This window comes from Camelina sativa, chromosome 4 (genome assembly GCF_030686135.1).
Source record: "Camelina sativa cultivar CO46 ecotype springtype chromosome 4, ASM3068613v1".
NCBI classification, from domain to species: Eukaryota; Viridiplantae; Streptophyta; class Magnoliopsida; order Brassicales; family Brassicaceae; genus Camelina; species Camelina sativa.
This window is the reverse complement of record NC_141883.1, coordinates 25,603,753-25,631,364: the sequence shown is the minus strand read 5'-3', so window position 1 is coordinate 25,631,364 and position 27,612 is coordinate 25,603,753. Positions and strand designations below refer to the sequence as shown.

The 27,612-nt window shown below is 36.5% G+C and overlaps 7 protein-coding genes across 34 annotated transcripts; 4 read left to right on the top strand and 3 right to left on the bottom strand.

Moving 5' to 3' along the window:
- Positions 1 to 118: 118 nt before the first annotated feature.
- On the bottom strand, positions 119 to 8,251 carry LOC104781733 (myosin-16). 25 transcript variants are annotated; one of them, XR_015597145.1, is made up of 26 exons: positions 7,743 to 8,222; positions 7,395 to 7,530; positions 6,982 to 7,125; positions 6,719 to 6,864; positions 6,477 to 6,633; positions 6,124 to 6,182; positions 5,832 to 5,991; positions 5,608 to 5,757; positions 5,386 to 5,522; positions 5,160 to 5,306; positions 4,972 to 5,073; positions 4,638 to 4,695; positions 4,455 to 4,556; positions 3,996 to 4,033; positions 3,761 to 3,887; positions 3,504 to 3,671; positions 3,237 to 3,368; positions 3,051 to 3,160; positions 2,883 to 2,943; positions 2,555 to 2,732; positions 2,236 to 2,441; positions 2,022 to 2,141; positions 1,440 to 1,904; positions 1,101 to 1,240; positions 696 to 969; positions 119 to 449 (listed from the first exon to the last, which is right to left on the bottom strand). XR_015597145.1 is itself a non-coding variant. In XM_010506467.3 (26 exons), exons 1-26 carry the CDS (start codon positions 8,112 to 8,114, stop codon positions 397 to 399), a joined length of 3,921 nt encoding a protein of 1,306 aa, XP_010504769.2. In that variant the 5' UTR covers positions 8,115 to 8,251; the 3' UTR covers positions 119 to 396. The 25 variants fall into 25 exon arrangements, 15 of the variants coding, with proteins under 15 accessions (XP_010504769.2, XP_010504773.2, XP_087366872.1 ...); XR_015597144.1 differs by having other exon boundaries at positions 703 to 969; XR_015597146.1 differs by having other exon boundaries at positions 703 to 969; positions 6,719 to 6,854; positions 7,743 to 8,211.
- Positions 8,252 to 8,309: 58 nt separating this feature from the next.
- Positions 8,310 to 9,604, top strand: LOC104781732 (uncharacterized). Its single transcript, XM_010506466.3, has 4 exons — positions 8,310 to 8,471; positions 8,687 to 8,821; positions 9,035 to 9,121; positions 9,216 to 9,604. The coding sequence occupies exons 1-4, from the start codon at positions 8,310 to 8,312 to the stop codon at positions 9,438 to 9,440; spliced, it is 609 nt and encodes a 202-aa protein (XP_010504768.1). The 3' UTR covers positions 9,441 to 9,604.
- A 117-nt stretch (positions 9,605 to 9,721) lies between these two features.
- Positions 9,722 to 12,688, top strand: LOC104781730 (phenylalanine--tRNA ligase, chloroplastic/mitochondrial). The gene is made up of 10 exons (XM_010506462.3): positions 9,722 to 10,211; positions 10,334 to 10,527; positions 10,622 to 10,828; positions 10,932 to 11,049; positions 11,194 to 11,270; positions 11,466 to 11,645; positions 11,739 to 11,783; positions 11,897 to 12,001; positions 12,118 to 12,231; positions 12,461 to 12,688. Exons 1-10 carry the CDS (start codon positions 10,007 to 10,009, stop codon positions 12,509 to 12,511), a joined length of 1,296 nt encoding a protein of 431 aa, XP_010504764.1. The 5' UTR covers positions 9,722 to 10,006; the 3' UTR covers positions 12,512 to 12,688.
- Positions 12,689 to 12,692: 4 nt separating this feature from the next.
- Positions 12,693 to 15,601, bottom strand: LOC104781731 (putative N-acetylglucosaminyl-phosphatidylinositol de-N-acetylase). Of its 4 annotated transcripts, XM_010506463.2 has the most exons (12): positions 15,535 to 15,601; positions 14,927 to 15,179; positions 14,378 to 14,486; positions 14,222 to 14,282; positions 14,065 to 14,135; positions 13,862 to 13,926; positions 13,726 to 13,770; positions 13,571 to 13,651; positions 13,441 to 13,508; positions 13,317 to 13,365; positions 13,072 to 13,226; positions 12,693 to 12,958 (listed from the first exon to the last, which is right to left on the bottom strand). In XM_010506463.2, exons 3-12 carry the CDS (start codon positions 14,484 to 14,486, stop codon positions 12,889 to 12,891), a joined length of 774 nt encoding a protein of 257 aa, XP_010504765.1. In that variant the 5' UTR covers positions 14,927 to 15,179; positions 15,535 to 15,601; the 3' UTR covers positions 12,693 to 12,888. The 4 variants fall into 4 exon arrangements, with proteins under 4 accessions (XP_010504765.1, XP_087366883.1, XP_010504766.1 ...); XM_087510757.1 differs by lacking the exon at positions 15,535 to 15,601 and having other exon boundaries at positions 13,862 to 13,945; positions 14,927 to 15,030; XM_010506464.2 differs by lacking the exons at positions 14,378 to 14,486; positions 15,535 to 15,601 and having other exon boundaries at positions 14,927 to 15,007.
- Positions 15,602 to 19,274: 3,673 nt separating this feature from the next.
- On the top strand, positions 19,275 to 21,847 carry LOC104781728 (basic leucine zipper 61-like). The gene is made up of 4 exons (XM_010506461.3): positions 19,275 to 20,410; positions 20,599 to 20,689; positions 20,790 to 20,916; positions 21,374 to 21,847. The coding sequence occupies exons 1-4, from the start codon at positions 19,788 to 19,790 to the stop codon at positions 21,520 to 21,522; spliced, it is 990 nt and encodes a 329-aa protein (XP_010504763.1). The 5' UTR covers positions 19,275 to 19,787; the 3' UTR covers positions 21,523 to 21,847.
- Positions 21,848 to 23,157: 1,310 nt separating this feature from the next.
- Positions 23,158 to 26,751, bottom strand: LOC104781726 (uncharacterized). The gene is made up of 2 exons (XM_010506457.3): positions 23,703 to 26,751; positions 23,158 to 23,338 (listed from the first exon to the last, which is right to left on the bottom strand). Exon 1 carries the CDS (start codon positions 26,097 to 26,099, stop codon positions 23,715 to 23,717), a length of 2,385 nt encoding a protein of 794 aa, XP_010504759.2. The 5' UTR covers positions 26,100 to 26,751; the 3' UTR covers positions 23,158 to 23,338; positions 23,703 to 23,714.
- On the top strand, positions 26,374 to 27,586 carry LOC104781727 (PLASMODESMATA CALLOSE-BINDING PROTEIN 5-like). Its single transcript, XM_087510745.1, has 3 exons — positions 26,374 to 26,846; positions 26,986 to 27,013; positions 27,186 to 27,586. The coding sequence occupies exons 1-3, from the start codon at positions 26,513 to 26,515 to the stop codon at positions 27,334 to 27,336; spliced, it is 513 nt and encodes a 170-aa protein (XP_087366871.1). The 5' UTR covers positions 26,374 to 26,512; the 3' UTR covers positions 27,337 to 27,586.
- The last annotated feature ends 26 nt before the right edge of the window (positions 27,587 to 27,612 follow it).

The following is a 27,612-nucleotide window of genomic DNA, read 5'->3' as shown; positions in this document are numbered from 1 at the left end:
AACTTGAAATAATATTTTCTTAACTTGATTTCTATATACCAGAGTCTAACAATTATCTACCAAATAGCGGGAAGAAATTAGTTATAACAGGGGATTCAGACGCATAAAGCGCAAGAAAGATGACAAATGAGAGCAAATTAGTATTTCTGAAATTCAGCAACAATTGTATTAGTTGAAGTAACAAACATGGCTTGTGTAATGCATTAAGACACATGGAACCTGACATATCTTGATGACCCTACATAGTTCTTGCAGCATCTACTCCTGAGGAAACTAAAACATGAAGTTTGATCTAAGTGAAAACACTAAAACAATTGCCCTGTGGCACAACAATGGAGTAAAGAGATTATAAGCACTCCAAATATCTGGTGAAGAGATCAAAACCCTGCTGCATCATCAAAAGTAATCTTCAAAGCCCCCTTCTTTATCACTGTCATAGTTCTCTGTTCCTGCAATATTATTGTTCTACAAGATGAGAAGAAGGATGATTCAATTAACAATGTATACCTTGTTTAAAATGATTACATTATGGTGGATCTAGAGGCAGGTGTAACGAAAAAAAAAATTGAATCTATATTTCTAGGTGAAGAAACTAATCAAAACTAATCAAGTGTTTCAACTTAACCCATTGAAAAACTAGCCATTATCTCATAGACAAATAACTTGCAAGCTTTCATGGGATTTAGTGCTATTACCACTGACCTTTCGCTTCTGTGGTTGAGAGATCCTGAACAATGACTTGCAGCTGATTTGGGTTAAAATTCGAAAAATTGTCTGGGGAAGGAGATGGAGCAGGAAAAGTGAAATCGGAATCACTTGATGAAGCTTCAGAGTTCTCAGAGCTGTCACCAAGATCATCACGCACAACTGGCGCTGAGGCCATTGTTGAAGTTGACATAGAAGGAGATCTCAAGATGGACTTAAGTTGCGAGAATTGGTCCGACATAGAATATAACAACCTGAAATACACTAAACAAGACTTAGCATCAGTAAATGTACTGGGTTTGATATTCAAGCTTTTAACAAAGCAGTCAAAATTGTCAGAAGCAAGATAAATCTAAGATAACTTCAAGGTTGTTAAAATTACGAATCAATAATACCTGTTCAAAGAGTCTTGTAGTTGGTAAACTCTTCTTTCTGTTTCTTCTAATCTTTTACGTCTTCTCTCCCCAAGTTCTCGGGCTTCAGCACATTTTCTTTCGGAAATGTCAGCTCTTTGTTTCTCAACTTGCAACAAGGCCTGAAGAGTACAAGAAATATTCAATTTATCCTCCATGCATTTGATCAAGATGATAGGCACACAATATATTATGTTCACGATATAGGGATGCATATCAGGTTAATAAATCAGTGAACAGCTTGAAAATCCGGAGATAATTATTAATTAGCATGCCGTTTCTAAAAGCTAGTCACAATGTTGGTGGATATAGAAACATTACCTTCAGCATCTCAACTTCTGCAGTGAGGGATTCCATTTCTGTATCACGAATAGGATCCGTTATTTGGCTAACAACAGAAAAGGTGTTGTAAGACTTCTCTGAATCAAGACCAAAGGACTTCTCAATTCCATCTTTTGCTTGGATGGAATGTTTTTTCTTTCTTTCATGTCCTATCTCTTCATCATCACTTTGATCTGAATGCATTGCAAAGGACTTCTCGATTCCATCGTCGTCTTCCTCTTCGCTGGAATGTTTTGTCTTTCTTTCATGTCTTATCTCTTCATCATCACTTTGATCTGAATGCATTCCTAAGGTCTTCTCAAGTCCATCTTGTCCTTCGATGGAATGTTTTGTCTTTCTATGTCCTATCTCGTCATCATCACTTGGCTCTGAATGCACTGCCTCTTCTGCTCTATTGGAAGCTTCCACCTTTCTTTTATTTTCTGTCTCTTCTTTTTTGTCAGCCTATACCCATGTGTTTACATCAATCAAAACCAAATAATTTCTTCTACGTATTTCTACATGCGGAATAAATTAAAACACTTGATATTCAAACAACGTGCAGAGATTGCTTTGCAATACCTGCTTTGAGTGTCCCAACTGTTTTCTGGCAATTCTTCCTCTGAGTTTACTTTGATATACAAGAGAAGCTTTTTTCAATTTCTTGTAGTCAGATATAGCACTATAACCACGCCAATATGCCTGCAAGTTGATTAGAGATGAAAGTCATTTCTAGTTCGTGAGAGAATGATTCCAGGAGGATTTGCTAAGTACGAAAAGGGTAATGAGAAAGGACCTGAATCACAGTTGCTGCTCTATTCTTTAATTTGTAACGGTATTCATGACGTGCAGCCATTGTGCGAACTCCACTTTGCAAGGTGAGTGCGGAAGATTTGGTCTTCCCGTAATCTTTGATAGCAATCTGTCTACGTAAGTTTTTCTGGATTTTAATGGCAGCCTCCTCCCTTCTCATGTCCTTGGATATCTTTCGTCCAAGATTTCCTAAAATATGAAAAAGAGACTTTATCGGCGTTCCTAATTTCATCAGCATATCAATGAAACCATAACAGCTAAAAATTGATCTAATTAGTCTGTATAGGAACTGAAGCCCTTACCTCTCCAATTAGCCTGTATATTAACTGAAGCCTTCCGCATGAGAACAAACCGTTCTCTTGTCAAACGAGTTCTGACTTGCCCCTGTATCATCCTCGCTGATTCCCCATGCACTCTTGTTCTGTGTGCATCTAGCTCAGCCATCTGACCAGCTCTCAGGAAAACTTTAGTTTTTCCAATCTGCAAATTAGAATTATATCGTCAACGCACCTACGGAAATTATGCTATCTGAGGAACTCAACTTCATATAATACTGAAAATTCTACAAGTATTGAACTCATGCAAAAATGAGATTCCTTTCATATTTAGTGAACTTCGTAGGAACATTACCTGGTAACCTGTAAGCCCCTTTTTCTCCAGAATCCATTTGCATGCAACATCTGCTTCATACCTGATTACAGTGTAAGGTAAGGAAGCTGCGATAAACAGAATTAAGAACCAATACAGCAGACAAGAGCGGAAGACTTTTCAAGCTTAACGGGTAGTACTGATACATACTCTCCTTTCAGAATTTCCGGTGCAAGAATGACAAATCGATTCAAGAACTCAATGAAAGTCCTATTTGTTGGATATCCAGCGCATTTTACTCTAATGGCCTCAAGAACACCCTGCATAAGACAAATATGATATAACACCTCAAGACATCAAACATGTTAATATGAACAATTCAGCAGAAACACTGACCCCAGAGCGTAATTGATGCAAGACATTGGCATTATCAAACACTGTTGGTTGCAACAAATTGTTTGGCTTAACACATCTGATGTAGTGGGGTTCCGTAAAGTTCAGTGTCTCCATCAGCTGTTGCAATTGTAGCTGCGCCAATTAATTGAACATGTCAGCTCGTACAAATGATGAGTGTGGCATCAAAATTTCAACAATATCCTATGTGTGGTCCAATCATCCAGTCCTATCTAGGAGTTAATGTTAATGGATTTCCAGGCAAGTTACCTTGAAACGAGCGCCAATTGAGGAAAACTTAGATTTGCTACTCTCTTTAGGAAGAGGAGGAAAGAGGCCTGACACAAAAGAACATTTGGAAGCGTATAACAAGTCCTGATGCTCAGCAACAACATAGTCTTTGTTTTTGTCTAAAAATTGATCGGACTGGTATTGAACCTGAATAGAATAGCATGGGAATAGAACTTAAAATCATAACTCTATCTACTTTTAATACTCAAAGCAACAGAACGTGAAATGCAACTTACATCCCCTGCATAATGAACTAATGTAAAATCTGATCGAGTCAATTTTGGTTTCATGAAGCGCTTATGATCCTTAAATGTGTGATACAGCTTCTCAGAAAATGTTTCAGGAGTTGATTTTGGGAGCATGCTGCAGAGATAATAAACTTTTATAACACATAATAATGGTGTTTGGAGAAAATAGTTACTGTGTAAGAAAACACTAAGGTCGCTGCAGGTAAAGACAATTTTATCATACCATGCTTCATCTAGAAGAGCAATGATACCACCTGGTTTCTGCAAAAAGATTGAAATCATATTTTCAGGGGAAAAAATGCAGCACGAAGTAATGGAATAACAGACAGTTTCATGAATAAAAAGACCCACTACTCCATGTGTTTTCAAGTCAGAACAATGAAAAGTGAGCCAGGATACCAGAGCATATTTGAAAACAGATAGAACTCTTGCATAAACTTAAGGGAGTTCTTATATTTTTAGAGGAAAGATATCAAACATGGATATTAGATACAGCCATACAGGTGCAAGCATTTTCCGTATAACATAGGCTGAGCTGTATAATAATGTATTATAGGTGATGTCACAATGCTCTCTAAAGGGAACTTCTACTGCCTAGTGTTTGATTTACCAATTGGTCGCAAATATAAAGCCACAAATCTGTCTTTATACCAGGGGAAATAGATAATTGGATGAAACAAACCTTTTCAATCAGATCCACGACATCTTGGTTATCAACAAACTCCACATAGCTCCAATCTATTTCTTCTTTCTGATATTCACCTTGTTCCATTTTAAATACATTCTGTACAATATTAACGAGTTCAGATTAATTAACAGAATCTTGAGCCAAATCAACAGCCATAACCTACGACTGACCTCATACCTGGTTGAAATGCTGTTGCAGCTTTTCGTTCGTGTAATTAATACAGAATTGCTCAAAACTGCGGAAAAATATTAACAAGTCAGTGTCAACTGAAGTAGAGATTAGATTAAGAGATATTATAGATATCTCCGTAGTCATGGAAACTTATAAAAAAAACATATTATTTCCTACGGTCACAATATTAAGTAAAATCAAAGCTAAATACTATGTTTATCATAGACAATGTCATCTTCATACTAAAGTCAAGGGGAAAGAGTAATTTATCTATTAGACGATAGGACAGTGGATGTGTTTACAATTTAGATACTACCCCATGCATGCTCACAGCTATTACCTGTTGGTTTTGAAGCTCTCAAACCCATAAATGTCAAGGACTCCGATCAAGCGCTTAGAGTGAGAATCTTGCCCAATAGAGATATTTATTTTGTTTACCAACCTGGAATAAAGAAAATATGTACTGACTTAGCAGAGGCTCAGTGGCATATGGAAAAAGGGTGTTTGAACATTGAGTAGAAAGTTTACCAATCAAAGAGTCTAGAATATATTGTTTTTGCTAAACCATCCCTGCTAACGGCAGCGCCAAGAGGATCAAGACTTCTCTTGATAACTTCTTCTGGGGTGACCATTATACGCTTACACAGAGCATCTTCTAAGGAATGGGGATCACACCTAAAATAACAAGTTGTAGTTACACGCAGTACAATAATCAGTATTTATTTAGTTGGAAATGTAAAGAGCCGCATAATACATGAGCAGTTCTGATGTCATTTGGAGATGAAACATTGACTGTTCATCTTTTAGAGATGATGAATCAGCATCTTCTCCCTTCGAAAATTCAATATTTCCAAGATGGAGGATGGCAGCCACAACTCTGAAAATTGCATCCTGAAGAGACGAAAAAGAAGAAGTTAAGTTGTTCCTATTAGCAAAATCAACAGGTGATAGGCATATTTGCAAAGAAATTGCAAACCTGTTCTTTTTCACTTATCCCAACTACATCCATAGCCCTTCTAGTAGCAAGATACTCTTCTGCATCATTTACACCATCAAGTTCATAACAGCTAGATTGATTAAGATAGCGAAATGACTTAGGATCTCCCAATTTAAACCTCTCAACATCCTGCAAATTTTAATATCATCTATCAATTCAAAGATTCTTCCGATAAAAGATGTGGACAACTTAGAGAACCCTACCTCAGGAGGAGCAGCACACAGGAGATAAAAGCAGTGATAGTTACGTTCAGGATCTGAAACTTGGCAAACACGTGACCTCTCCAAAAGGTAAGTTCTGATGGCTGCCCCTGATATTCGACCCACGTCATCAAATTGAATCTCCACAAATTTACCAAAACGACTGTAACAAGAAAAAGAATTCATATTTATTAATAGCAGTGATAAATCTCAATAAAAGTAGGTAAAAGAGACAGGTGGACAAGCAAAGCGAAGGAGAAATGAAAGCACTCAATATTAAGAGCTCTAAGTTTACCTGGAATTGTTGTTCTTAACAGTCTTCGCATTTCCGAATGCCTCGAGAACTGGATTTGACTGTAGCATAACCCAATTGGCATAAAGAATTAGACCAATAATTAAGAGGTACAAGTGGTACCACAAAAAGAGAAAGCTCCAATCTAAGGATGTCAAGGTAGCGATCCCCAGACCATATACTCAAGAAAGTTTAACAAACAATAATGTCTTGTTTGTGGAGCAGATAAAAGGGATAGAAAGTCTTTGACATAGCCTTGAAAATTAATTTGATTTAGGCAACAAGTTTAAAAACTCCCCCCTACAGTGTAGGAGGCTCTGTAATTTTGAATACTAAACTAAATCATCAAAACTTACTTCTAAAACTTGGTTTTCAACTGTCCTTCCTTCAGCTGCAGAATGCCCTCCAAAGTATGTAAGGTAACGCATGAGCATCTTAGTTGTTTCTGTCTTTCCAGACCCACTTTCACCACTGACCAATATACACTTATTTCTGCCCTCATTAATCATTTCCCTGTTGAAAAATTTCTCAAACTAATAAATAAACCCACTTCTGCTACTTTCATAGAAAACAATAATAAAAATGAACAAATAATCACCTATATGCGATGCCACCAACTGCAAAAACATGAGGACTCAGCTCTTTGAAAGAGGCTTCCTTGTACTTTTCCATAACCTCAGCATCATAGAGATGGGGGAGTCCTTGAAAGGGATTGACGGCAATAAGAATGTTTCCTGTATAAGTCTGTCATGATGTCAAAATATTATAACAGACTCGCCTATCACTGCATTAACTAATGGTTTTTTACCAAGGACCAAGATGAAAATATTTAGTTTACAACCAGAAATGAAATATTCTTACATAAATTTCATTGAGCTCATATCTGGTTGCTAAATTGTCGAGAACTGCAGGCTCATGCAGATAAGATAATCTAGTCATATCCTCTACTCCCTCTGAAGGAGCTTCAGTGTCTTTTGGATAGAGTTTTGATAAGTTAGCAATGACCTGACCAGTAAACGGAAATGTGAATCAATCAAGAGTATAAAAAGCAAAAACAACCAGTTGTTTATGAAGGTCCAGTTTTTGGTTTTTGTATCAAATGACTGAAAGCAATACCGACATTTATGATGAAGATATTGATGTGTAGTACATCCATTTCTGGGGGAAAAAAGCTCTACAAGGCAGGATAATGTATAATCCCATGAATGGACGCAATATGCTACAAGAGCACCAGATAACTGGAGAAAAAAAAAAGAAGAAAAAAAGGCGTTTACCTCTCTGCCATCATTAGTTTTAACCTCTGCTTCATCACCCTTAATATTAAGTACAACCCCATCAATCCAAGCTCTTTCTGGGTCTTCCACCCAAACATGAGAATCCACCACGATTTCAGCCATCCCGTAAATCTTCCTAGCATTTTAAGCAAACACCACAAGCTTTCAGTGGACAGTAAAGTACATATATACACAGGGTTCAATCTTAAGAATTCAAATCTATGATTCCAAAGACTACAAGGGTTATAAAATTAGCTCTTTCCTCAAAAATCTCCCATTAATAAATCTAGCAAAATCGAAAAGCCTATGAACCGGATTCATCCTTATGACAAAAGAATCAAAAAGCACCTGTGGATGTAGCTCCCTCAATCGCTCTGAGAAACGGATAAAACTTCCGCAAACCCCGATCGACGGAGCTATAAAGACTTTTCGAGAAGACGGTGATTTCGATATTCGTATAAACACCAAAACCGTCAGAGGCTCGAATTTTATGAATCTTCGTCTTCTTCGTCTTCTTCTGGGTTCAAACGCGAATGAGAGAAATGAAATTGGAGTCTCAAGGGATGTGATCGATTTCTGCAGAGGGTGAGGCATAAACTCCCCTTGGATTTCGCCATTCCTGTGGACGCCATTGTCTCTCTCTCTCTCTCTCTCTCTCTCTTTCCCTCCCATTTTTAGCTCACAACACACCCAGTATTGATTTTGCCTTATCATCATCATCACCTCAAAGACCCGGAATTTGACCCGACCCGACAAGAAAACCCGATCCAGGATTCGAATCTGAATTTTTTCAGAAATTGTATAAAATCAAAAATGCAAAATTTCCTTGCCGGGCAAGGTCTGATTTTTTGGGTCTTAAAAGACTAAAGAAAAAGCCTAAAAAAAAACCCCAAAGCTAAAACCTTTCTTCTCTCCATGAGCCAGCCGAAGTCTCTGGTGCAACAGACCATGGTCCTGCCGCTTCTGAAGCTAGGAACCCTAGCTCTTCGAACTATCTGCAAACCCATCGCTAATCGCCTTAAAAAAGAAGCTGGTGTTCACCCCAGATTCCGTCAATTCATCATCAACATTGCACAGGTATAAAACTTAAACCCCCAAAAGCTCCGATCTTTGGTTATGATCTTTGGTTATGATCTTTGGTATACCTGTGATCTGATTGCATAAAGTTTCTCTCTTGATATTGTTGGAGATAGCCAAAAAATTCCTGATTTTTTGAATCAAGGGTTTATGAAAAAGCTTCTAAATTGATTTACATTTTTTTTTTTGTGTGTGTTGCTCAAAATTTGTGACAGGCGAATCACAGATTTACAACAAAGTTACAAAGACGTGCTTCTGGTCGTGTGACTGATGCAGTTATTCGCCCTTTAAACGAAGAGCGAGCTGTTCAAGCCGCTGCTGATCTTCTTGGGGAACTCTTCGCCTTCACGGTATCTTATGTCTTTTAATAGATTTTGATTGCTTAAGGACTCCTCAAAGGAGACTTTAGTTATATTGATTGTATCAATGAAGTTGTTCTGCATCTACAAGATTCCCTGCAGTTGAAGTCATTTATTACATCAATAAAGATCATCTGCCTCGCCTTAATTGAACTTGTTTTCATCAATTCAATTGGTTCTGAAATAGATTGTTCTCTTCTTAAGGTTGCAGGTGGGGCTCTTGTCTACGAGGTGCAGAGAAATGCTAGAGGAGAAGCGAAAAAAGAAGAGAAGAGACAACAAGAACTAGCTGTGAGCTCTTCTATTCCCCACATGTTAACTATGATGTCTCTATTTGCATCTCTTTGGGATATCATATGTTAACTACTGTGCTTATGTTTACCAGGAAATCAGACAAAAACATGAGAAGATGGAGAAAGAAATTGAAGAGGTGAAACAAAGATGCAGCTTGCTTCATGAAGAGCTTTCTAAGCCGCTTAATGAACAGATTTCTAAGCCCCCTAATGAAGAGGTTCTTAAGCCAAGAGGGTTTGCTTGGCTCTTCAACTACATGTGCTGGCAGAGTACTACTGATCAGAAGATACCCGTAACAGAACTAAAAACCTCATAGATGGTTCTGTTTCTTTGCAAAGCTTTTTAAAGCTTGTTACTTGTAGATAAGTTTCAGATGTAACCAGATATGTTAACTGCTGAAGAGAAGAGATCTGTGTTCGTTTAGGCTTGGACCATTATTATCTCATAAACCGTAATTCGATATTCTTCTTACATTGAAAATGTCGTTCCTGATTTTACTTTTGGTCATTAACTTTTATCTCAATCTTTACTCAATAAAACCCACATCAAGATGGGAAAAGTATATATATAAAAGGTAGGTAGGTGTTGAAAAAAAACATCAGGGTGCAATACCTGAATTATGAAAAATCAAAGTGCTCAATACGCAATTTTCCTCAATTCAAGGAAAGGGGTAAAATAGTAAAGTCACACGATTCAATCCATAAAAACTTCCAAAACCCTACTGCTTTCTAATTCGACACGTCATCATCTCTCCCACTCATCGGAGATTTTCTCCTCTTCTCTTTACAGCCGCCAATCGCCGCCGCGATTCTCTTCATATCGGAGACTTGTCTCCTCTTCTTTTCATCGACGGTGTTTTAACTCTCAGGATTTGGAGACGCCATGACTATTTTCTCAGTTCACTCCACTATCTTCAGTCGAGCTTCAGTGGTTCTTCTCTCTAGCAATGGCTTAAAGCGGTTCTCATTCGCTTCTTCGTTTTCCTCAACCGCCGTGTATTCTCCACGACTCCCTAAAATGAAGAAGCAGCGGCGGTACCCAATCGTCTCTGCTGTTGATATTGGTGGCGTCACAGTTGCTAGAAATGGTTCGTTCGTTATAAGATTTGACTTTTTAAAAGTTGTTTCATTTTAGCTGAAGCTCGTTCTGGGATGTTAAATTTAATATCTTTTAATACTCTTACTGATGTGTTCAATGTACACTTCGCAGATGTGGTGAAAGATGATGATCCTACAAACAATGTACCAGACTCGATTTTCTCTAAGATAGGAATGCAGCTACACAGAAGAAATAAGCATCCGATTGGGATCTTAAAGAATGCTATATACAGCTACTTTGATTCCAATTACGCTGAAAAGTTTGAGAAGTTCGAAGACCTTTCCCCAATTGTTACCACAAAGCAAGTAAGTTGTCCATACTCAAAGTTTGTATTTTTCTTTTCGGACATATCACTTGGTTTTCAATGTAATTATTCTTTGGGGGTTTTTTTGGTACCAGAACTTCGATGATGTGCTAGTTCCTGCTGATCATGTAAGCAGAAGCCTTAATGACACGTACTATGTCGACCCCCAAACTGTTTTGAGATGCCATACAAGTGCTCACCAAGCTGAGCTGTTGAGGAAAGGTCATAGTCGTTTCCTTGTTACTGGGGATGTTTACCGTAGAGATTCTATTGATTCTACTCATTATCCGGTTTTCCATCAGGTGTTCTATTCTCGAGGTCCCTCTGTTTTTCTACTTTGGCTGTTTTGCTAGACTTCACGTGTTTCTTATACTAGATGTTTATGTTTTCGTTCTATCTATACAGATGGAAGGTTTTTGTGTTTTCTCTCCTGAGGACTGGAACGAGTCTGGCATGGATCCCACTTTATATGCCGCTGAGGATTTAAAGAAATGTCTCGAGGGATTGGCACGCCACTTATTTGGTACGTTAAGTTCCATTATACAATCTAAATTACATGGAAGATGGTTTATTGTATAGTGTAGGATGATGTTCTCATTAACTTCAAAAGAAAGTGGGGAAATGTATATGAAACTGTTTGATATGAACTTCATATTTTGGCTGCCAGGTTCTGTGGAGATGAGATGGGTTAATACATACTTCCCATTTACCAATCCATCTTTTGAGCTTGAAATATATTTTAAGGTAATCTTTCGTTTTCCTTTCTGATATATTGCATAACTATGCTTTAAAGAGACATACTTCTATTTTTGTGTGGTCTTCTTATCCCAAAGATGATAGCCCAAAACCTCCAACCAGTCTTCTATGAAGGAAATTATAGCATCTAACACAAACGTCAGTTTCTCGACTAACGTAAGCTGTATCTGGTTATCGATTCAGGAAGACTGGTTGGAGGTTTTGGGCTGTGGGGTGACCGAGCAAGTAATTTTGAAACAAAGTGGATTAGAAGATAAGGTTGCGTGGGCCTTCGGACTTGGACTTGAGAGACTTGCTATGGTTTTGTTTGACATCCCTGATATAAGACTTTTCTGGTCATCCGATGAACGATTCACTACCCAGGTAATTACTTTGGTGACAACTTAAAAAAAGGAGATTAATCATCTATAATGTGACTTACTTTTCTCACATCAATGTATTTGATGGTACATGCAGTTTGGAAAAGGAGAACTTGGAGTCAAATTCAAGCCATATTCAAAGGTTAAACATTTCTTTCCATCTTCATGTCCATGTCTTGTAGTCAAATGAAGTTTAGTTTAAGACCAATTTGTCTTCCAAGTTTTAACGATGGCAACTGAAATCTTGTTCTGCAGTATCCTCCTTGTTACAAGGACATCAGTTTCTGGATTAGTGATGCATTCACAGAGAATAACTTTTGTGAAGTTGTTAGAGGAATTGCTGGGGATCTTGCTGAAGAGGTACATACCTTATCTTTTTATTGGTCAGGAGAAAATACCAAGAATCGAGCTAATTTTCAGCTTTATCATCACGTTCTTCAGAGTGATTGTTTATAGCCTTTATCATCCATGTGCAGGTGAAGTTAATTGACAAATTCACAAATAAGAAAGGGATGACGAGTCATTGTTACAGAATCGTGTTCCGTTCAATGGAGCGCTCTCTTACGGACGAGGAGGTCAATGATTTGCAGGTAATCGTATTTGTGTCTCCGTTCTACATTAATCCGGGATATAACATTGAGAAAAAGGCACTTATTAACGAGTAAGGATGTCAAAACCTTTTTTAGCTGAAAGGACACTATTTCAAATAACCAACCATAAGAAAAGTCGTAATAGGAAAGTAGCATTTGTGTTGTTATATGTTGTTATATGTTGTTAAGTGTTAAACGGGTTTTGAAATGGTGATTTATCGAAATGCAGAGCAAAGTGCGTGTTGAGGTGGAAAAGAAGCTAAATGTTGAATTAAGGTGAGAATTTTGACAAGAAGAGTTGTATTGCAGACAGATGATGAGCATTTTAGGTTTGACATTGAAATTCCTATTTCCTACATAAAATTTGTTTACTTCTGGCTGAATTACATTACTCTCAAATAAAAATATATGTACATTGGTTTTTGTTATTAAAGGAAATAAAAATAAGGTGGCTCTATGTCTTATGCTTCAACTTGGCAAAGCTTTTGTGACTGTTTGCATCTGAATGAGTCAAGTGTTTTACACAAAATAATTATACAGAATGCCAAATCAATAAATCGTCAATGATCCAACATTACAAGCTACCGTATTTGTTCAAAATTGTTTAACCATTGCCTCAGACAAGTGCTCGTTAGCTGAGTAGCCTCAAAATCTGACTCAAGGAATGATTCTATTAAGTGTATTCGTGTATGTGTAGCTTGAAAACGAAACAAAAAGCTTCCGAAACCTGCACAATCACAAACAAAGAAAAAAACAGAGGTTCATGTTTCAGTTTTACCATTCACATTCATCATGGTCACAGATAAAAAAGTAAGTATATCATATCTGGTGGAGACATACCAAACCCATTGGCTTAAATGTTGTGCCATTGCTTTGAAGCTTTTCCAAGGCTGCTCGTTTATGATGATTACATTACTTGGATGTTTTTTGGCGGATAAAATTGACAGCCAAATGTCAACAGGTCCACAGTACTTGCGAAAGATATTTAGGCTTACCTGGTATACAAAGCATGTAATCTTTTAGCTGAATCGTAAGAGAGCTTGCAGGATACCTTTCAGTTCCAAGAAAATAAAGTAACGACTTACGAGTTCCCAAGCTTTGATATGTCTTCCTGAATTAGTCAGCAAGAACGTTCTGCACGTACAACACAGTGATTAGGAAGGATTCTGCGATTTCATGACTACGGAATAGAAAGAAGTCTTAACGTACAATACTCCACGATGCACATCTCGGTGATTGCAATGACCAGAAACACCATAGTTATCGAATGTTATGATCTGAAAGCAGCTCACAGAGAATCAGATGCGGAAATAATTCTAAGTTAAGAGCCAAGTCATACCGTGTGGATATCGTGTTTAGTGACTTCTTCTTCGATAATTTCTGTTAGCAAATCATGGTTCCATACTTGCCCAAAGCCATCCTGAGCGAGAGGATATAATATACGTATTCCCTCAAATGATAAACAATGTACTGGGGAGATATATTTGCACTGACCTGTAAATTTGGATGGTCCAGAACTTTTAACTGTTGAAGCGGAACCTGCATCACGTTCGATATATATATTATTAGCAAACACGTTTTTACTGCAAGGACAAGAAACACAGATCCTTTCTTTGTCAAATTGGATTACCTTGAGCACTGCACACGCTTGATGCAGCTCATTTTTCCTAATGTTTCCCATACCATCAGCGTTACCTGAAATATACAAATTCATCTATAGTGTCCAAAATGAATTCCAAACTGCATTTCAGTAGCATCCTTTTACTAACCAATTCCACAACTTTGAAAAGGAAAGTAATACAGCCACCTAAAAAGTATGATAAGGCATATTACCTGTAGACAAGCATAATATGTGAAGATTGTAAACATTGGAAGTTAAGTAGTTTATCGTTGGAGAAAAGAACCTGTCAAGAAACGTCAAAGACCAATCTCTCAGCAAAACAGAAATTACTAATCTCGACATTTCGATCAATCAAGCTCAAAAACTTACATTGACTCATCATCAGGATGTGCTATAACGAACATAACATTTTTCTTTTGAGGGTTTTTACCTGAAATCCAAAGACAATGAGATATCAAATTCTGCATCAAAAGTTAACGTAAATGAGTAATCAAATAGTGAAAAAACCGGTTTCTGGCTACTTGCCATCATCAAGAATAGTGGCTCGGGAGCTAGATGTTGCTCCGAAGAAAATTTTGCATAAAGAAGCCACCCAGATAACAATCAGAGAAACAGAAACCACAAGCCATGCCATCTGACACCATAGATGACATTTGAATCAATTCAAAGTTTTCAGCATATAAATGGAGAAGCCCCAAGAAGAAAGTAATAAAAACAAGACTGATCAAGTCTAACAAATAATAAGTCTTAATTGTTTCATGATGGATCAAATTCATACAAATAAGTCGAACTTAACTCGTTTAAGGTGAGGAGCTCAGAGACTTGTTCAATTTAAAGAATGAACAGAGCAGACAAGTAAACAAAAAGTTTCAAACTTTGTAAGCAAATCAAACTCAGAATACGAATAACAACTGTAGAATTGAAAATCAGTTTGATGAAACTCGTGTTTGCCCAAATTCGCAGATTCATGAATCCACATTGGAGATGAACATAACAGAAACATTCTTCCATTCCCTAGGATCAAGCTAAGGGAGATCAGAGACTGAAACGACGAAACCAAAGAAGAGAACCTACCGAAGCTGGGGGTGAGAAGGTAAGAGCTTGATGACGGCGACGAGGCGGCGTTGGAGGCTGATCGACGGTGAGGAGGAGGAAGGAAGCGATCGACGTAATAAGACGGAGACTTTTTCTTACGAAATTATTTGGGCTTTCAAAAGAAATTATTTGGACTTTGAAAAGGGCCCAACTAACTACAGCCCAGGTTACCGAGTCGGGTCATATATTGGATCTTCGCCGGAGAAAGATGATTGTATTTACGACTTTGCCCCTTAAAACATAACAAAACACAAAAACAAAAGAAAAAACAAAAAACAAAAAAAAATCTTAAAAATACTTTCAACAACCCATACTATATAAAAGATAATTGCCCCTTTAATTTAAGATACTTCTAACAATACTATAATTTATAAGAAACTTAAAAAATAAAATGTAAATAAAAAGGTTTAATAAGGGCTCTAAAAAAGTCATATACCGTTTAAAAAAAATGAAATAGCTCAATAAATAAATAAAATCACAATATAACAACCAAAAATATACATATAAACTGTTTTGTGACGGTGCAGAAGCCGGATTCTTGTAAGAAAATGATGAGTTCACGAGTTTAAACTAAAACTATACTTTACCTTATCTAATTTCAATTAGGACCGCATAAAGTATAAAAGAAATTTCCCGACAGATCAAACTGCCTTCACGTTACTTATGCTCCCACCTTATATTATATACTGTTATCATATATACAAACTGCCTTTTGATTATTATTCTTTTAGATCAAGCTTTTTTCCCCAATTCACAAAAACACAGTAACATGCATAATGATTAGTCACAAGTTGAACTATATTAAAAATTCGATGCTTTTCTTCTCTTTTTTTTTATATTAAAGTTATATGGCTGTGAACGCGTAACTTCCGTGTGAATCATCCATCAGTTAAGAAATACCTACGATTTTAAATAAATTTATATATTTCACGAAAACAAATGGTACGATAAAAACCATCACACTTGTTTTTACCATGTATCTTTGTTCATGTCATTGTCAGATGTATAATTCGCAGAAAACAAACGCGTGATCCATATACATATGTATATATATATATATAATCACTATATTATAAAGTTTAGTGATTTGGTTGCAATTAAATAGGAATTGGATCGGAAAAGATGCAGTACTCTTGTGATTTGTGTGACCTTATATGACAGTGAAAAAACATGTACGAATCGTTACGGAAGATTCCGTATGTTTTTTGTTCTTTCTACCTCCACATTCTTATTTATTACAATTTTTATTGTTTTGGTTTGCTTCTGATCATATATATATGTACATTGTTAGTATTAATTTAGATGAAAGATTCCACAGAACGTATTTTGGCTTATACGGAAAATCTAAAAACAAGATGTACAGTACTGAAAATAAATTTTTGTAATTTAATTACTCTTCAACTAAAACACGAGTTACTAGCTTTTTTTAACAATTTGGTGCCATGACATGAAGCCTTAAGCCTACATTAATTACTAGTGTATCGAATAATCTGTCACATTTGATTGGTCTTGTCAGATATTGCGATTCTCAATGCTCAATCATTTTGCTGGTCATCAAGATATTACTCCTAAGCTACTACTAGTAAAATGCATTTTTGAAATTTGTGCAATTCATTTCTCCGTTTCTCCATAATACTTGGAAATAAACCCATCTTTTTATCCATACATTCGAGCTGTTGTTTGTTTTTCAATGGATTTAGATTAAAGATAACTTACTTTTAATCTCTTTTGCTTATATTTTTCTCAATTATCTCATATTTTACGTACGGTATTTTCTTATAAATTATTGAAAAATATTTTGTGTTATTAAAAAAAAGAATAAGTATTTGTGAACCGTAAACAATATATAATAATATATCTTTTTCAAAAAAAACAAAATAATATATTATACAAAACCTTGCGGACCACAGTATGCATATATAAGATATGTGCATATATATATATATGCATATGTGAAGCAGAATTGGGTGGATTAAGAGGGAGTTATTGGTTCCATGATTTTAATGGATTTGAAAATCCAAACAAAAATCACGTGTTATTCAATCATTGATTTTAAAATACTTATCAAAATTATGTGTTATTGGTTTTATGATTTACAAATACTTCTTAAAATCTCATGTTATTCAGTTAATGATTTATTTTTGGATTTCAAAATCCACGTTATATTGTAAATGGATTTGAGTGGATTTGATAGTGCAAAATAGAATGATTCAAATCCAAAGAGAAACATGTTATTTCAAAATCCAAGCGTTTTAATTTTTAGAATTTACAATTTCATATGAATTTAGATTTCATCTCTCCAATAACAACCCTAAGAATGTGAGGAGAAGCACATGGAAGCACGCATGAACATGTTTGTATTCATAGGCAACCACTTTCAGTTTTTATATAATGACTAATTGTGCAAACATTATTACCACTTTTTTTTTTTCTTTTTGGTGAAATCAAACATTACTACGCCTACTACTCTACTAGTATACTTATTTTATTGTGTACTTCTTACTTCTTTTTTTTCTGTATACCGGAAATTCTCTTGTTTTTTTTAATATGTAAAATTAACTTCAGACCAAACATGGTAACTTCAGACCAAACATAGTAACTTCAGACCAACATGGTATTTATCTTTTGATACGAAGTTTCCTCTTCAAGAGAAACTTGAATTCGGGTATAAACTCAAAAAGAAAACAGTTTTCGACATGTCTTTTTATATTTGTTTTTAATTTTCACCTCTTTAACTAATTTTTTATTTGATAATGCACTTTATTTATATCCTTTAAACTAATCATATGATTCGCCAATGCCGTATATGCTATATAATTTCCACTAATTGAGTTTTTTTTAAGTTTTATTTTCGTTGGCCAAAAGGTGCCCTCATTCTACGTCCAATACTTTGGTTAAATTGTTATTTCAAATCTACTAATTATCGTCGAATTCCATTTTCTCGTAGCTTTTAGAATTATTTTTGCCGGGCTTGTTGTAGAAATTTTGTAGTTTGGTCTTATGTAGAAATTAAAGAGAATATTCTTAGAGTACTATGTTAGAGGACCACCATTGATGTTTGGATTGTTTGGAGTAAAAAGTGTATTAAAAACATTTAAATTGAATTGTATGTATCATATGAATAGTGAAACAATAGACAGTTTGAACGAACCATTGAAAAACTTAGAACTAGGAAATAATTTCATAACCTTTATTTTTTCTTCTAGCTAGATGCATACAATTTTGTTTTAACAACTTATATTTTTAATACATACATACCTATTGTAGCAATCTAATTTGAACCGAAACAAGTTCTTCTTTACATTTTTTTTCGTTCTCATTAGGCATCTATTTTATAAAAGTTTATATTTTTTTAGTTTCCTTTTTCATCATCTATATACAAAATTTCGATCCAATAAATGATCTTCTGTTTTATAAACAAATAATCAAATAGATTGGCCTACATGGGGCTTTGGTTTGGGGAGAAGCAAAAATAGAGAGGGAGAGGTCTCACAAGTCACAAAATATTATACAAAATAAAAACAAAGCCCATGTTCTGACACATGAACATGGTTCCTTCTTCACTTCTCCTTTTCTTTCAACAGCTCATTTCTCTCTATCTCTCCACTCTTCCACTACTCTCAGCCTCCCACTAAATTCATTCTTCTCTCTTATATTTTATAATGCTTTTCTCCCCTAAATTAGCATAGCACTGTCATAATTTTCTATATATATGTTACAACTTACAACTGATGATTGGTTTTCTTGCTATTTGATTGTTTATAGTATTGAGGGAGTTAATTCTTTGATTGTTTATATATACACAAGCTTCTATATATAAACTAAATTGTACATGTGAAGGACAGAAAGAGAAGTGTATTAATTGTATTGGACTATTCTTCTTTGTCATTTGATAAAGTGGCCACTCTTATGCCTTCAACTCATTAATGTCCATACTCCATACACACTGTGTTATATAACCTTATAAGCATTTAGGTGTAATTGCGAGTTAAACTAAGTGATAAGAGAAAGCTGTACGTGTTTACTATATAATGACTCAAATGATAACAGTTTAATGATATATATATATATGTATATGTATGTTCAATCTTTGAATGTCAGAAACTAAACTTACAAGTGTACTCTTCAATCGGTTCGTGGTATACACATAGTATTCATATTAAATTCATATGATATTTCCGGTAGCATTAGGCCAAGTGTCAGCTCGTCGGACGGCCAGAAAACAAGGCGGATGAAATGATCGAACGGCGGAGAAAGGATGAGGGAAGAGCGGGGGCATGTGAAAGAGAGAAACATAAGAATGTTTCCAAAGGATTCATATAATATTATATCATACATACAATATACATTGTTTTAGTAGAGAAAAAAAAAAAGAAAAGTCTCTAACCAAAGAATTTAGCGAAGACAAATCAAGGGGAGGAGGGGTTCACTAAGAGCACGTGCTGCCTGATTCTCCATTTTGCTCATCTTAAAGCTTTTCTCCTCTTTTTTTTTTTTCTTCTTCCGAAACAGCTGTTTCATAGCTGTCCGATCTCTCTCTACCCCCATGTGACCCACTCTGAGATATAACCCTTTGAGATCGAATCCATTTCTATAATTTATTTAGCTTTTTTCATATATTATAAAAATTATCTTATCTCATGCATCCCTCTCTCTATATCTCTTACTTCTGTTTTGTATAACTACTCTTTGTTATACATAGCCACTTTAGTTACTCTGGTTTGTTTCTCATCCCTCCTCTGTTTTAAAACTTTGATGATCTAAATTCCCTTCTTGATCCTTTCGTTTCTTTTTTTCTTCAATTCTTGAATATAAAAGTGTGCCATTAAATCTCTCATTAATGGCACAACTCCCTCCAAAAATCCCAACCATGACGACGCCAAATTGGCCTGACTTCTCCTCCCAGAAACTACCTTCCATCGCCGCAACCGCAGCAGCCGCAGCAACAGCCGGACCACAGCAACAAAACCCTTCGTGGATGGATGAGTTTCTCGACTTCTCAGCGACTCGCCGTGGTACACACCGTCGTTCAATCAGCGACTCCATCGCTTTCCTCGAACCACCTTCCTCCGGCGTCGGGAACCACCACTTCGACAGGTTCGACGACGAGCAATTCATGTCCATGTTCAACGACGACGTACACAACAACCACAATCATCACCATCACAACAGCAACAACCTCAACGGCAATGTGGGTGCTACACGTTCCTCCTCCAACACCTCTACGCCGTCAGACCACAATAGCCTAAGCGACGATGATAACAAAGAAGCACCACCGTCCGATCATGATCATCACATGGACAATAACATAACCAACCAAAACAACGCCGCCGGAAACAATTACAACGAATCAGACGAGGTCCAAAGCCAGTGCAAGACGGAGCCACAGGATGGTCCGTCGGCGAATCAAAACTCCGGTGGAAGCTCCGGTAATCGGATTCACGATCCTAAAAGGGTAAAAAGGTAATTAATATTCTTATTTACTATTTCCAAAAACCCCCAAGGAAGGTCATGCATGCACGTACAGTTATAATTAATAATCTGATAAAATTCGATATACCGTTTTTTGTAAAAATAGTTATAAAAAAGCGTGTCACATCGATAAAATCTAAATTTTGTGTTTTTTTTTTTTTTGCTGAATTTTTCTACAGAATTTTAGCAAATAGGCAATCAGCACAGAGGTCAAGGGTGAGGAAACTGCAATACATATCAGAGCTTGAACGAAGCGTTACTTCATTGCAGGTAAAGTTTTTACACACAATTGGATATACATGATGTGTAGTAATCAAAATTAAAATTAAAATACTAATTAACAAATCATTTAAATTGTGGAAAACTGAAGACTGAAGTGTCAGTGTTATCGCCAAGAGTTGCGTTTTTGGATCACCAGCGATTGCTTCTCAACGTCGACAATAGCGCTATCAAACAACGAATTGCAGCTTTAGCCCAAGATAAGATTTTCAAAGACGGTAATTTCCTATTTCTTTTACTTCAAATTTCCCATAAATTCCTCTGAATATATTTGCCATATCAAATTGTAGAATCTCTGTTTTTTTACTAGTACTGTCATGATTTTCACTCCATGTATTTAATACTCACTGACAATATATATAGGCAATGCATGCTTCATGATTCATATACTTACAAAAATTTCATGAATTATATATTGTTTTGGTAGCTATTCTATTCCTTTTAAAAGGTTTATGGACATCTCTAAAATCATTTTCATAATTTGGGTCTAGCTTGTAATCATGGATCACAACATCACTAGATAATAGTCTGATTAATAAGCTAGAACAACTGTCCATACATGTGTGCTCATATGACGACATAAGTATGTATATTAAAATGAAACATGTGACACTTCATTGCATGTTAATTAGGCCTATATTGACAGTAGTAGTTGTAAATTTTAATATTTTACAGCTCATCAAGAAGCTTTGAAGAGAGAAATAGAGAGACTTCGACAAGTATATCATCAACAAAGCATCAAGAAGATGGAGAATAATGTTTCCGATCAATCTCCGGCCGATATCAAACCGTCCGTTGAGAAAGAACAGCTCCTCAATGTCTAAAGCTGTTCTCTCATTTAAGATATTTATCTCTTCATGGCGAAAAGATTCTTGACTATAAAACCTCTTTGTGTCAAGAAATTAATTTATCAAAGAAGAGGACTTTTTATTTTTATTTTAATCTAATCACATTTTTTTAAGTTGTGATGAATTTGCTTTTGGTGTATCTGATTTTTTTTTTTTTTTTTCTTATGGAGTGGGAGGGGGGAAAGTGGGAATGATATGTAAAAAGAATTTAGCTGATTTGTTGTTTATTCAATTTTTTTGTTGGAGTGTCTAAGCATTGTGTACTAATTGGTATTTTCCCCGAATATTTGTTTTTCCATCATTTTATTGTCAATAGAGATATCGAATAGTCCCACTTTAACATGGTTCAAAATTTTAATGTGTACCATCCATCCATGATCCATATAATAAAAATATATAACAATGAATATTTCGTTTAGATTGACAAAAAGAACAATGTTTTGGAACCATGAAATGTTTACACAGATAGTTTCAAGATTTATATTTGAAGTGACTGAAAGCGATTTCTCATTCCTTAAAAACTCCAACGAAATATAATTTCGTTGTTAAGGAAATATCAATTAATTAAGATGATTTTAATAATCAGTCTTTAAATTTCCTTTTGAAAAACAAAAGTGAAAATGTAAGATTTTTTTTTTTTTTTTTGGGTAAAAAAATGTAAGATGTTAACTAGCCAATGTAGCCATTTCCCTACGTAGGGACTGGACATGTAGATGATGTCATATAGAATCTAGATGGTAACTACTATATGCAGTTAACAGAAACACGTCACAAATATTATTATAAGTTGCTGAATTACAGACCATAAACAAAAAAGGATTAATGAGTTTATGCTTTTTTTTTTTTATGAATCAAAAACCCTTTATGAGAAATTAGGGTCAAAGTGGGTCAAAATCTGAAAATGTGGGGTGAAAAAAGGGAAAAAGGGAGAACGTGGAGACATCTGAAAGCTAAGCTGTAAGTTCACGTGCTATGTTCCTTTGGCTGGACCACTACGGTCTTGCTACATGATTGGCTTTGTTTCCTCTGCTTTACATATTTTTTTTCTTTTTTTTATAATAATGTTTATCAAAACAATTTATATTTTTAGTTTGTTTTGAAAGTTAAACGAGACGGTCAAAGTAAAAAAATGGTGAAAGGAATAAAAGTTACAGAGGAAAGCTACAAAGTAGCACTAGCAAGGTTAATTTAAAAGAATAATTTTTTTGAGGATAAGCTTAAGAAAGGAAAAAAAAAAGAAAAAAAAAAGACAATAGGTTAGTGGTCTTGTGTTGGCCCTATTGGGAAATGTATGAACGCGAGATATTGTCAGTTATGTCAGTGCAATACCTATTCGATCCTCTCATTGAGCCTTACATACACCTTTCTACTAGTCTATATAGATAAATTTTTTTCCTTTTGGGAGAACAAACTTTAAACACAACAATTAGAGCTCGATATGTACAGAACCAATACCAAACTACAGTATATCAGACAAACCAGACCATTCGCCCAAAAGTCTACACTAAATCAATTTGACCTCGATTATGTATACTAAGGACTGGACACGCACACCGAACACTGGGGAGTCTCCAAGTTGTTCATCACAGTATGTTAACCAAAACTCAAAGATGATTGAATGTTTACTGCTAATTAAGACTTCGCATTGATCACAACCGTTGGTTTACATTTCCTAAGAGAAGATAAAGAAGAGATTAGATTCGATCATCATTGTCTATCATACAATATGAGGATGCTAAATTGATGTTTGTTCAAAAGAGCTTCTTCAAAAGCTTCACCGATTTGCATAAACCTACAATATTGAGACAACAAATCAGCTATATAGTAACTAAAAAGTTTTATATAATTCAATAAGCCATACTGGAGAAAGAAGAAGATAATCAAGTAGGTGGATATTAATCAGGGATGACTATGGAGTTAAACAATAAGAGAACATTTTGAGATATTTAGAATCTTAAGCATATATATGCTCATCTACTAAATCCGTACTTTATTGTGTGTCTTACTGCTCATCTAATATACTCAGACTTCACGAGCAAATTCAAGATTCCTCTATAATGACTATAGGGAGAGGATACATCGTTCTAATAACCAATTCAACAAAAAAGGGCAAAGTTATGCTGGAAGTTTTGGTAAAGGAGTAACGTATTACGTACCTTGAGAGCATCTTAAGTTTCTTCTGTAGCAGCAGCCACTTCAGCTGTCTCATGATTCTTGCAATCCGAAACTGTTTCTTCTGTAGCAGCACCCACTTCAGATGTCTCATTCTTCTTGCTTTCAGAAACTGTTTCTCTCAAAATCTTCGCTTCATTTTCAATCTCGATGAGTTTCTCGTTTTGCGATTCTACTGTTTCCCTGAGTTCTTCAAATATTTTAAGCCAGCGACTTTCAAACTCCTCAATCTGTCTCTTTGCTAGAGCTCGTGTTATCCTGTCTTCCTCTTCTTGCTTCAATCTCAGCTTTTCAATTTCAGTAGTGCTCAACACCAAACCTCCCGAACCTTTGACATCCTTGTAGACCGGTGTATCATCGGGCAAAGGGCAATGTTTTCTGTGCTCTCTTGATGCCTTTTTTGTTACTTTCAAAGCCTTTCGATAACCCTCTACTACACTTGTCATCATACGAAGCTCACTCTCAAGCTTGTAGATCATCATATCTTTCCTCTGTTGCTCCTCAAACTTGGTTCTTTCCAATTCCTGAATCATAGCTGCCTTGCTTTGAAGTTCATTCATCAGATACTGCTGGTGCATAACAGATTGTTCACGCTCTCTCTCTTTTTCAGCAAATGACAACCTAGCTTTTTCCATCCAATATGCCATCTGATCAAACATCACCTCACCTGAGGGTGGTTTATCATCCCAAGAGGGTTCTTCGGTCCTCAACCTCTTATTGCCGGGGTTATGAGAGTGATAAGTAATATCGTTCTCATGTTCAACCTCCCTCCTGTTGTTGCCGTTCCCAAACAGAGAAGAACTACCTGAACCCATAGCCATATGCATGTCAACCCTAGAACCAAGGAAATCACCACCAATCGAATTGCCATGAATTTGTAACCCGGAGTTATAACCTAATGGAGATGCATCTCCCAACATGAGGTTCTCTTGGCCAACTCCATGAAGGGAAACACCATTTGGAAAAAAAGGAAAACCCCCATCATGCTTTTCTTTATCTTCCTCAGCTTCCTCTTCGCCAACATCTTCAATTGGTTCATCTTCACCCATTTCCATGGATCCTTCGATATGATCCTCTTCGTCTTCCTCCCTAGCACTACTAAGATTGCAACGGCGAAGGAAATGAGAACCAGCATGAGTGTCTTCATTCCATGCCCACCTTTCATCCACTTCTTTCTTATTCTCCTCAACATCCATTGGCTGTCCTTCAACAGGACCTCTCTCCTCCTCAGACACCATTTCTGACACAGCATCTTGCCCGAGATTCAATTCGATCATATGTTCGTCCACATACTTGTCTTCTTTTGACTCGGTGGCACCATCATCCCTTCCTAACCCTGGAGCACCAACATGTTCCTCCTTAACCTCCAAACAATCTTCTTTCGGCGATTTCACCAAAAAATCAACCTCCTTTACATCATCATCATCGTCATCATCCTCATCCACCTCAGGCGTTTCCCTTAGTAAATCTTCTTTCTGTGTTTTGATCAACAGCTGGAGATGAGAAGCAAAAAAACAATCGCCGAGTAGAGGCTCAGCTTTCAGTTCTTTCTCAACCATTAACCAGAGCAATTTAGACCAATCTAACTTTTCCAAATGCTTTTGCTTTATATCCCTAGTCCAATCAACAACCTCTACAGGCATAATCCACATATCATCTCTCTGCAGTAGAACCCAAGTTGAAAGAAACTCATCAACAAACCTTACTGATTCATCACTTTCCAGAAGTTGTCTCTCCTCCTCCGTGATATCAAGCTCTTTCTTCTTAGGCAATTTCAAGGCACGAGCCAAATCAGGACGGCTGACATTAATCCTTAGCCCGTTCACATAGCTGCATCTACCCTCTGAGTTATAATACGCGACAAGGTTCGCCACTAGATCTTGACGGATGTTTTGATCAAACTCCAAATGCACAAAATCCCACAGACCTAACAACTTCAATAGCTTCTCGTGCCGAGCAAAATCTAGGGTTTTACATGGCACGAAAGCAATCGGCTTCAAAGTTTTCAAAAGTACCTGAAACTTATCCTTGGCCCTCTCCTGCTGTTTTCGTTTCTTCTGATTCACTTTCTTCCGCTTCGGCGGCCCACCTCCGCGGCGGTTATTTACGGCAAGCGGCGCGTCCATATCGTCTTCTTCGTTCCTGCTTTCCTCAATCGACGCTTCTAATTGCTGATCCCTCGCTTCGGACTCCTCCGGATCCTGCAAACTCTTCTGCGTTTCTTCGTCCTGTGTTGATTCTAGATTTAGGGCTTTGTCGGCGACGGGATTCGCATTCTCCAACGAAACACTTCCTTGCTCACCTACTACTACTAAACTCGGTTTCTCAATTAAACTAGGGTTCCCAGAAAGAGCATCTGGATCTGACGGAGAAGAAGCCATAGAGAAGAGCTGATTCTTTCCTCGGAAATACTTAAACTTGAGAGTCAGTCAATTACACGGTCGCGACGATGACATTAAGAAGAAGAAAAAAAAACCTTTCTCAACTAAATCAACCAATCAAAAAAAAGTCACATCATCAATCCGAGCACTTAATTTCCATTCGCCGGTATTAATGTCTCTCACTTACCTCCTTTCATGGGCCGAATTAAAGGCCCAACCCAACTAAACGCTTAAATCCAAATAAACACCAAAATTATTGAGACTCTTCAGATTCGTCACTGTTAGATCTCTCTCTCTCTCTCTTTCATCTTCTCCGATACCTTTAACGGTAACTCTCTAAGTGCTCACTGCTCAAATCAGCGGTTACGGCAAAAAAAAAGAAACCCCCAAAAACCTTCTTCGCGATACTCGTTATGACTGTCTCTTGCTTCTCTTTAGTCGCTGCGACGGCGGCGATGTTAATGGTGGTTGCGACTGCGCAGATCGGAGGTCAAGTGTTGCAAGTGGAGTTATGGTGCGTAGCGAAGAACAACGCGGAAGATTCTTCACTACAGACTGCGATTGAGTGGGCTTGTGGTCAAGGCGGTGCCGATTGTGGTCCGATTCAGCAAGGTGGACCTTGTAACGACCCGACGGATGTTCAGAAAATGGCGTCGTTCGTTTTCAATAATTACTATCTGAAGAACGGTGAGGCTGATGAGGCTTGCAATTTCAACAATAACGCTGCTCTTACTTCACTCAATCCCAGTAAGCTAAAAAGCCTTTCTTCTAATATTTGTTAGGTTAGTGGAATCAGGATTATATAATGATGATCTCTTGTTTTTTGAAATTCAAGTTTTAGATTCAGATTTGATACATTTGTATGTGTGTGTGTGTGTGTTTTCAGGTCAGGGAACTTGCAAATACCCTTCGAGGTAATCAATTTCAAACTCTCTTGAGCAATTTGGTGATTTGGTTCTTAGATTGTTGAAAATACATGAAATGGATGATGTCTCTGTGTTGTTTTGGTCACTGATGATTCACATCTCTCTATAACTGATCTCATTCTTTTATGTAACTCAACAATACTCTCATGATGGTGTGCAGTAAGGGAGGAGTGAACAATGGTCGAGTAGCGGATGACTCTTCGATGGCAGATATGAGCCGAGGTGGCAGACCGGTTTCCTGGAGTTGGATCTTGACCTTCATCTGTTTCGGCAGCTTATTGACGATGACACGAATCATTCATCATCTTTAGAGGCTCTCACACGCAAGAGGATGATACTATTTTGATCTCTCCCAGTTCACTCACCTTTGAAGATAAGCCTAATATCATCTAATTAGCATTTTGATTTTTTTTATAATCCATATGCCATTGTTAGTGATTCAAAATGTTCTGATTGCTTCTTATGGGAATTTGTAGTGATATTTCCTTTTGTCAGCGAACATATAATGATGTTAATCTCATCAACCATAATCGGTTATATATACTATCTCAATTTTATGCATAGAAATTCGATTGAAGATCAGTTAA

What these genes read in the sequence shown, in the direction of transcription:
- LOC104781727 (XM_087510745.1), top strand. Translation starts at nt 26,513, where the DNA reads ATGACTGTCTCTTGCTTCTCTTTAGTCGCTGCGACGGCGGCGATGTTA. An exon ending in TCTTACTTCACTCAATCCCA is followed by an intron (nt 26,847 to 26,985) that starts GTAAGCTAAAAA and finishes GTGTGTTTTCAG; the next exon opens with GTCAGGGAACTTGCAAATAC. An exon ending in ACTTGCAAATACCCTTCGAG is followed by an intron (nt 27,014 to 27,185) that starts GTAATCAATTTC and finishes GATGGTGTGCAG; the next exon opens with TAAGGGAGGAGTGAACAATG.
- LOC104781726 (XM_010506457.3), bottom strand. Translation starts at nt 26,099, where the DNA reads ATGGCTTCTTCTCCGTCAGATCCAGATGCTCTTTCTGGGAACCCTAGT.
- LOC104781733 (XM_010506467.3), bottom strand. Translation starts at nt 8,114, where the DNA reads ATGATGATGATAAGGCAAAATCAATACTGGGTGTGTTGTGAGCTAAAA. An exon ending in TGCATCAATTACGCTCTGGG is followed by an intron (nt 3,161 to 3,236) that starts GTCAGTGTTTCT and finishes TGTCTTATGCAG; the next exon opens with GGTGTTCTTGAGGCCATTAG. An exon ending in CTACAAGACTCTTTGAACAG is followed by an intron (nt 960 to 1,100) that starts GTATTATTGATT and finishes AGTGTATTTCAG; the next exon opens with GTTGTTATATTCTATGTCGG.
- LOC104781728 (XM_010506461.3), top strand. Translation starts at nt 19,788, where the DNA reads ATGGCACAACTCCCTCCAAAAATCCCAACCATGACGACGCCAAATTGG. An exon ending in GATCCTAAAAGGGTAAAAAG is followed by an intron (nt 20,411 to 20,598) that starts GTAATTAATATT and finishes ATTTTTCTACAG; the next exon opens with AATTTTAGCAAATAGGCAAT. An exon ending in AGATAAGATTTTCAAAGACG is followed by an intron (nt 20,917 to 21,373) that starts GTAATTTCCTAT and finishes AATATTTTACAG; the next exon opens with CTCATCAAGAAGCTTTGAAG.
- LOC104781731 (XM_010506463.2), bottom strand. Translation starts at nt 14,486, where the DNA reads ATGGCATGGCTTGTGGTTTCTGTTTCTCTGATTGTTATCTGGGTGGCT. An exon ending in CATATTATGCTTGTCTACAG is followed by an intron (nt 13,927 to 14,064) that starts GTAATATGCCTT and finishes TGTATATTTCAG; the next exon opens with GTAACGCTGATGGTATGGGA. An exon ending in TGGACCATCCAAATTTACAG is followed by an intron (nt 13,652 to 13,725) that starts GTCAGTGCAAAT and finishes CCTCTCGCTCAG; the next exon opens with GATGGCTTTGGGCAAGTATG.
- LOC104781732 (XM_010506466.3), top strand. Translation starts at nt 8,310, where the DNA reads ATGAGCCAGCCGAAGTCTCTGGTGCAACAGACCATGGTCCTGCCGCTT. An exon ending in TCATCATCAACATTGCACAG is followed by an intron (nt 8,472 to 8,686) that starts GTATAAAACTTA and finishes AATTTGTGACAG; the next exon opens with GCGAATCACAGATTTACAAC. An exon ending in AGAGACAACAAGAACTAGCT is followed by an intron (nt 9,122 to 9,215) that starts GTGAGCTCTTCT and finishes TATGTTTACCAG; the next exon opens with GAAATCAGACAAAAACATGA.
- LOC104781730 (XM_010506462.3), top strand. Translation starts at nt 10,007, where the DNA reads ATGACTATTTTCTCAGTTCACTCCACTATCTTCAGTCGAGCTTCAGTG. An exon ending in AGCTTGAAATATATTTTAAG is followed by an intron (nt 11,271 to 11,465) that starts GTAATCTTTCGT and finishes TTATCGATTCAG; the next exon opens with GAAGACTGGTTGGAGGTTTT. An exon ending in CTGGGGATCTTGCTGAAGAG is followed by an intron (nt 12,002 to 12,117) that starts GTACATACCTTA and finishes ATCCATGTGCAG; the next exon opens with GTGAAGTTAATTGACAAATT.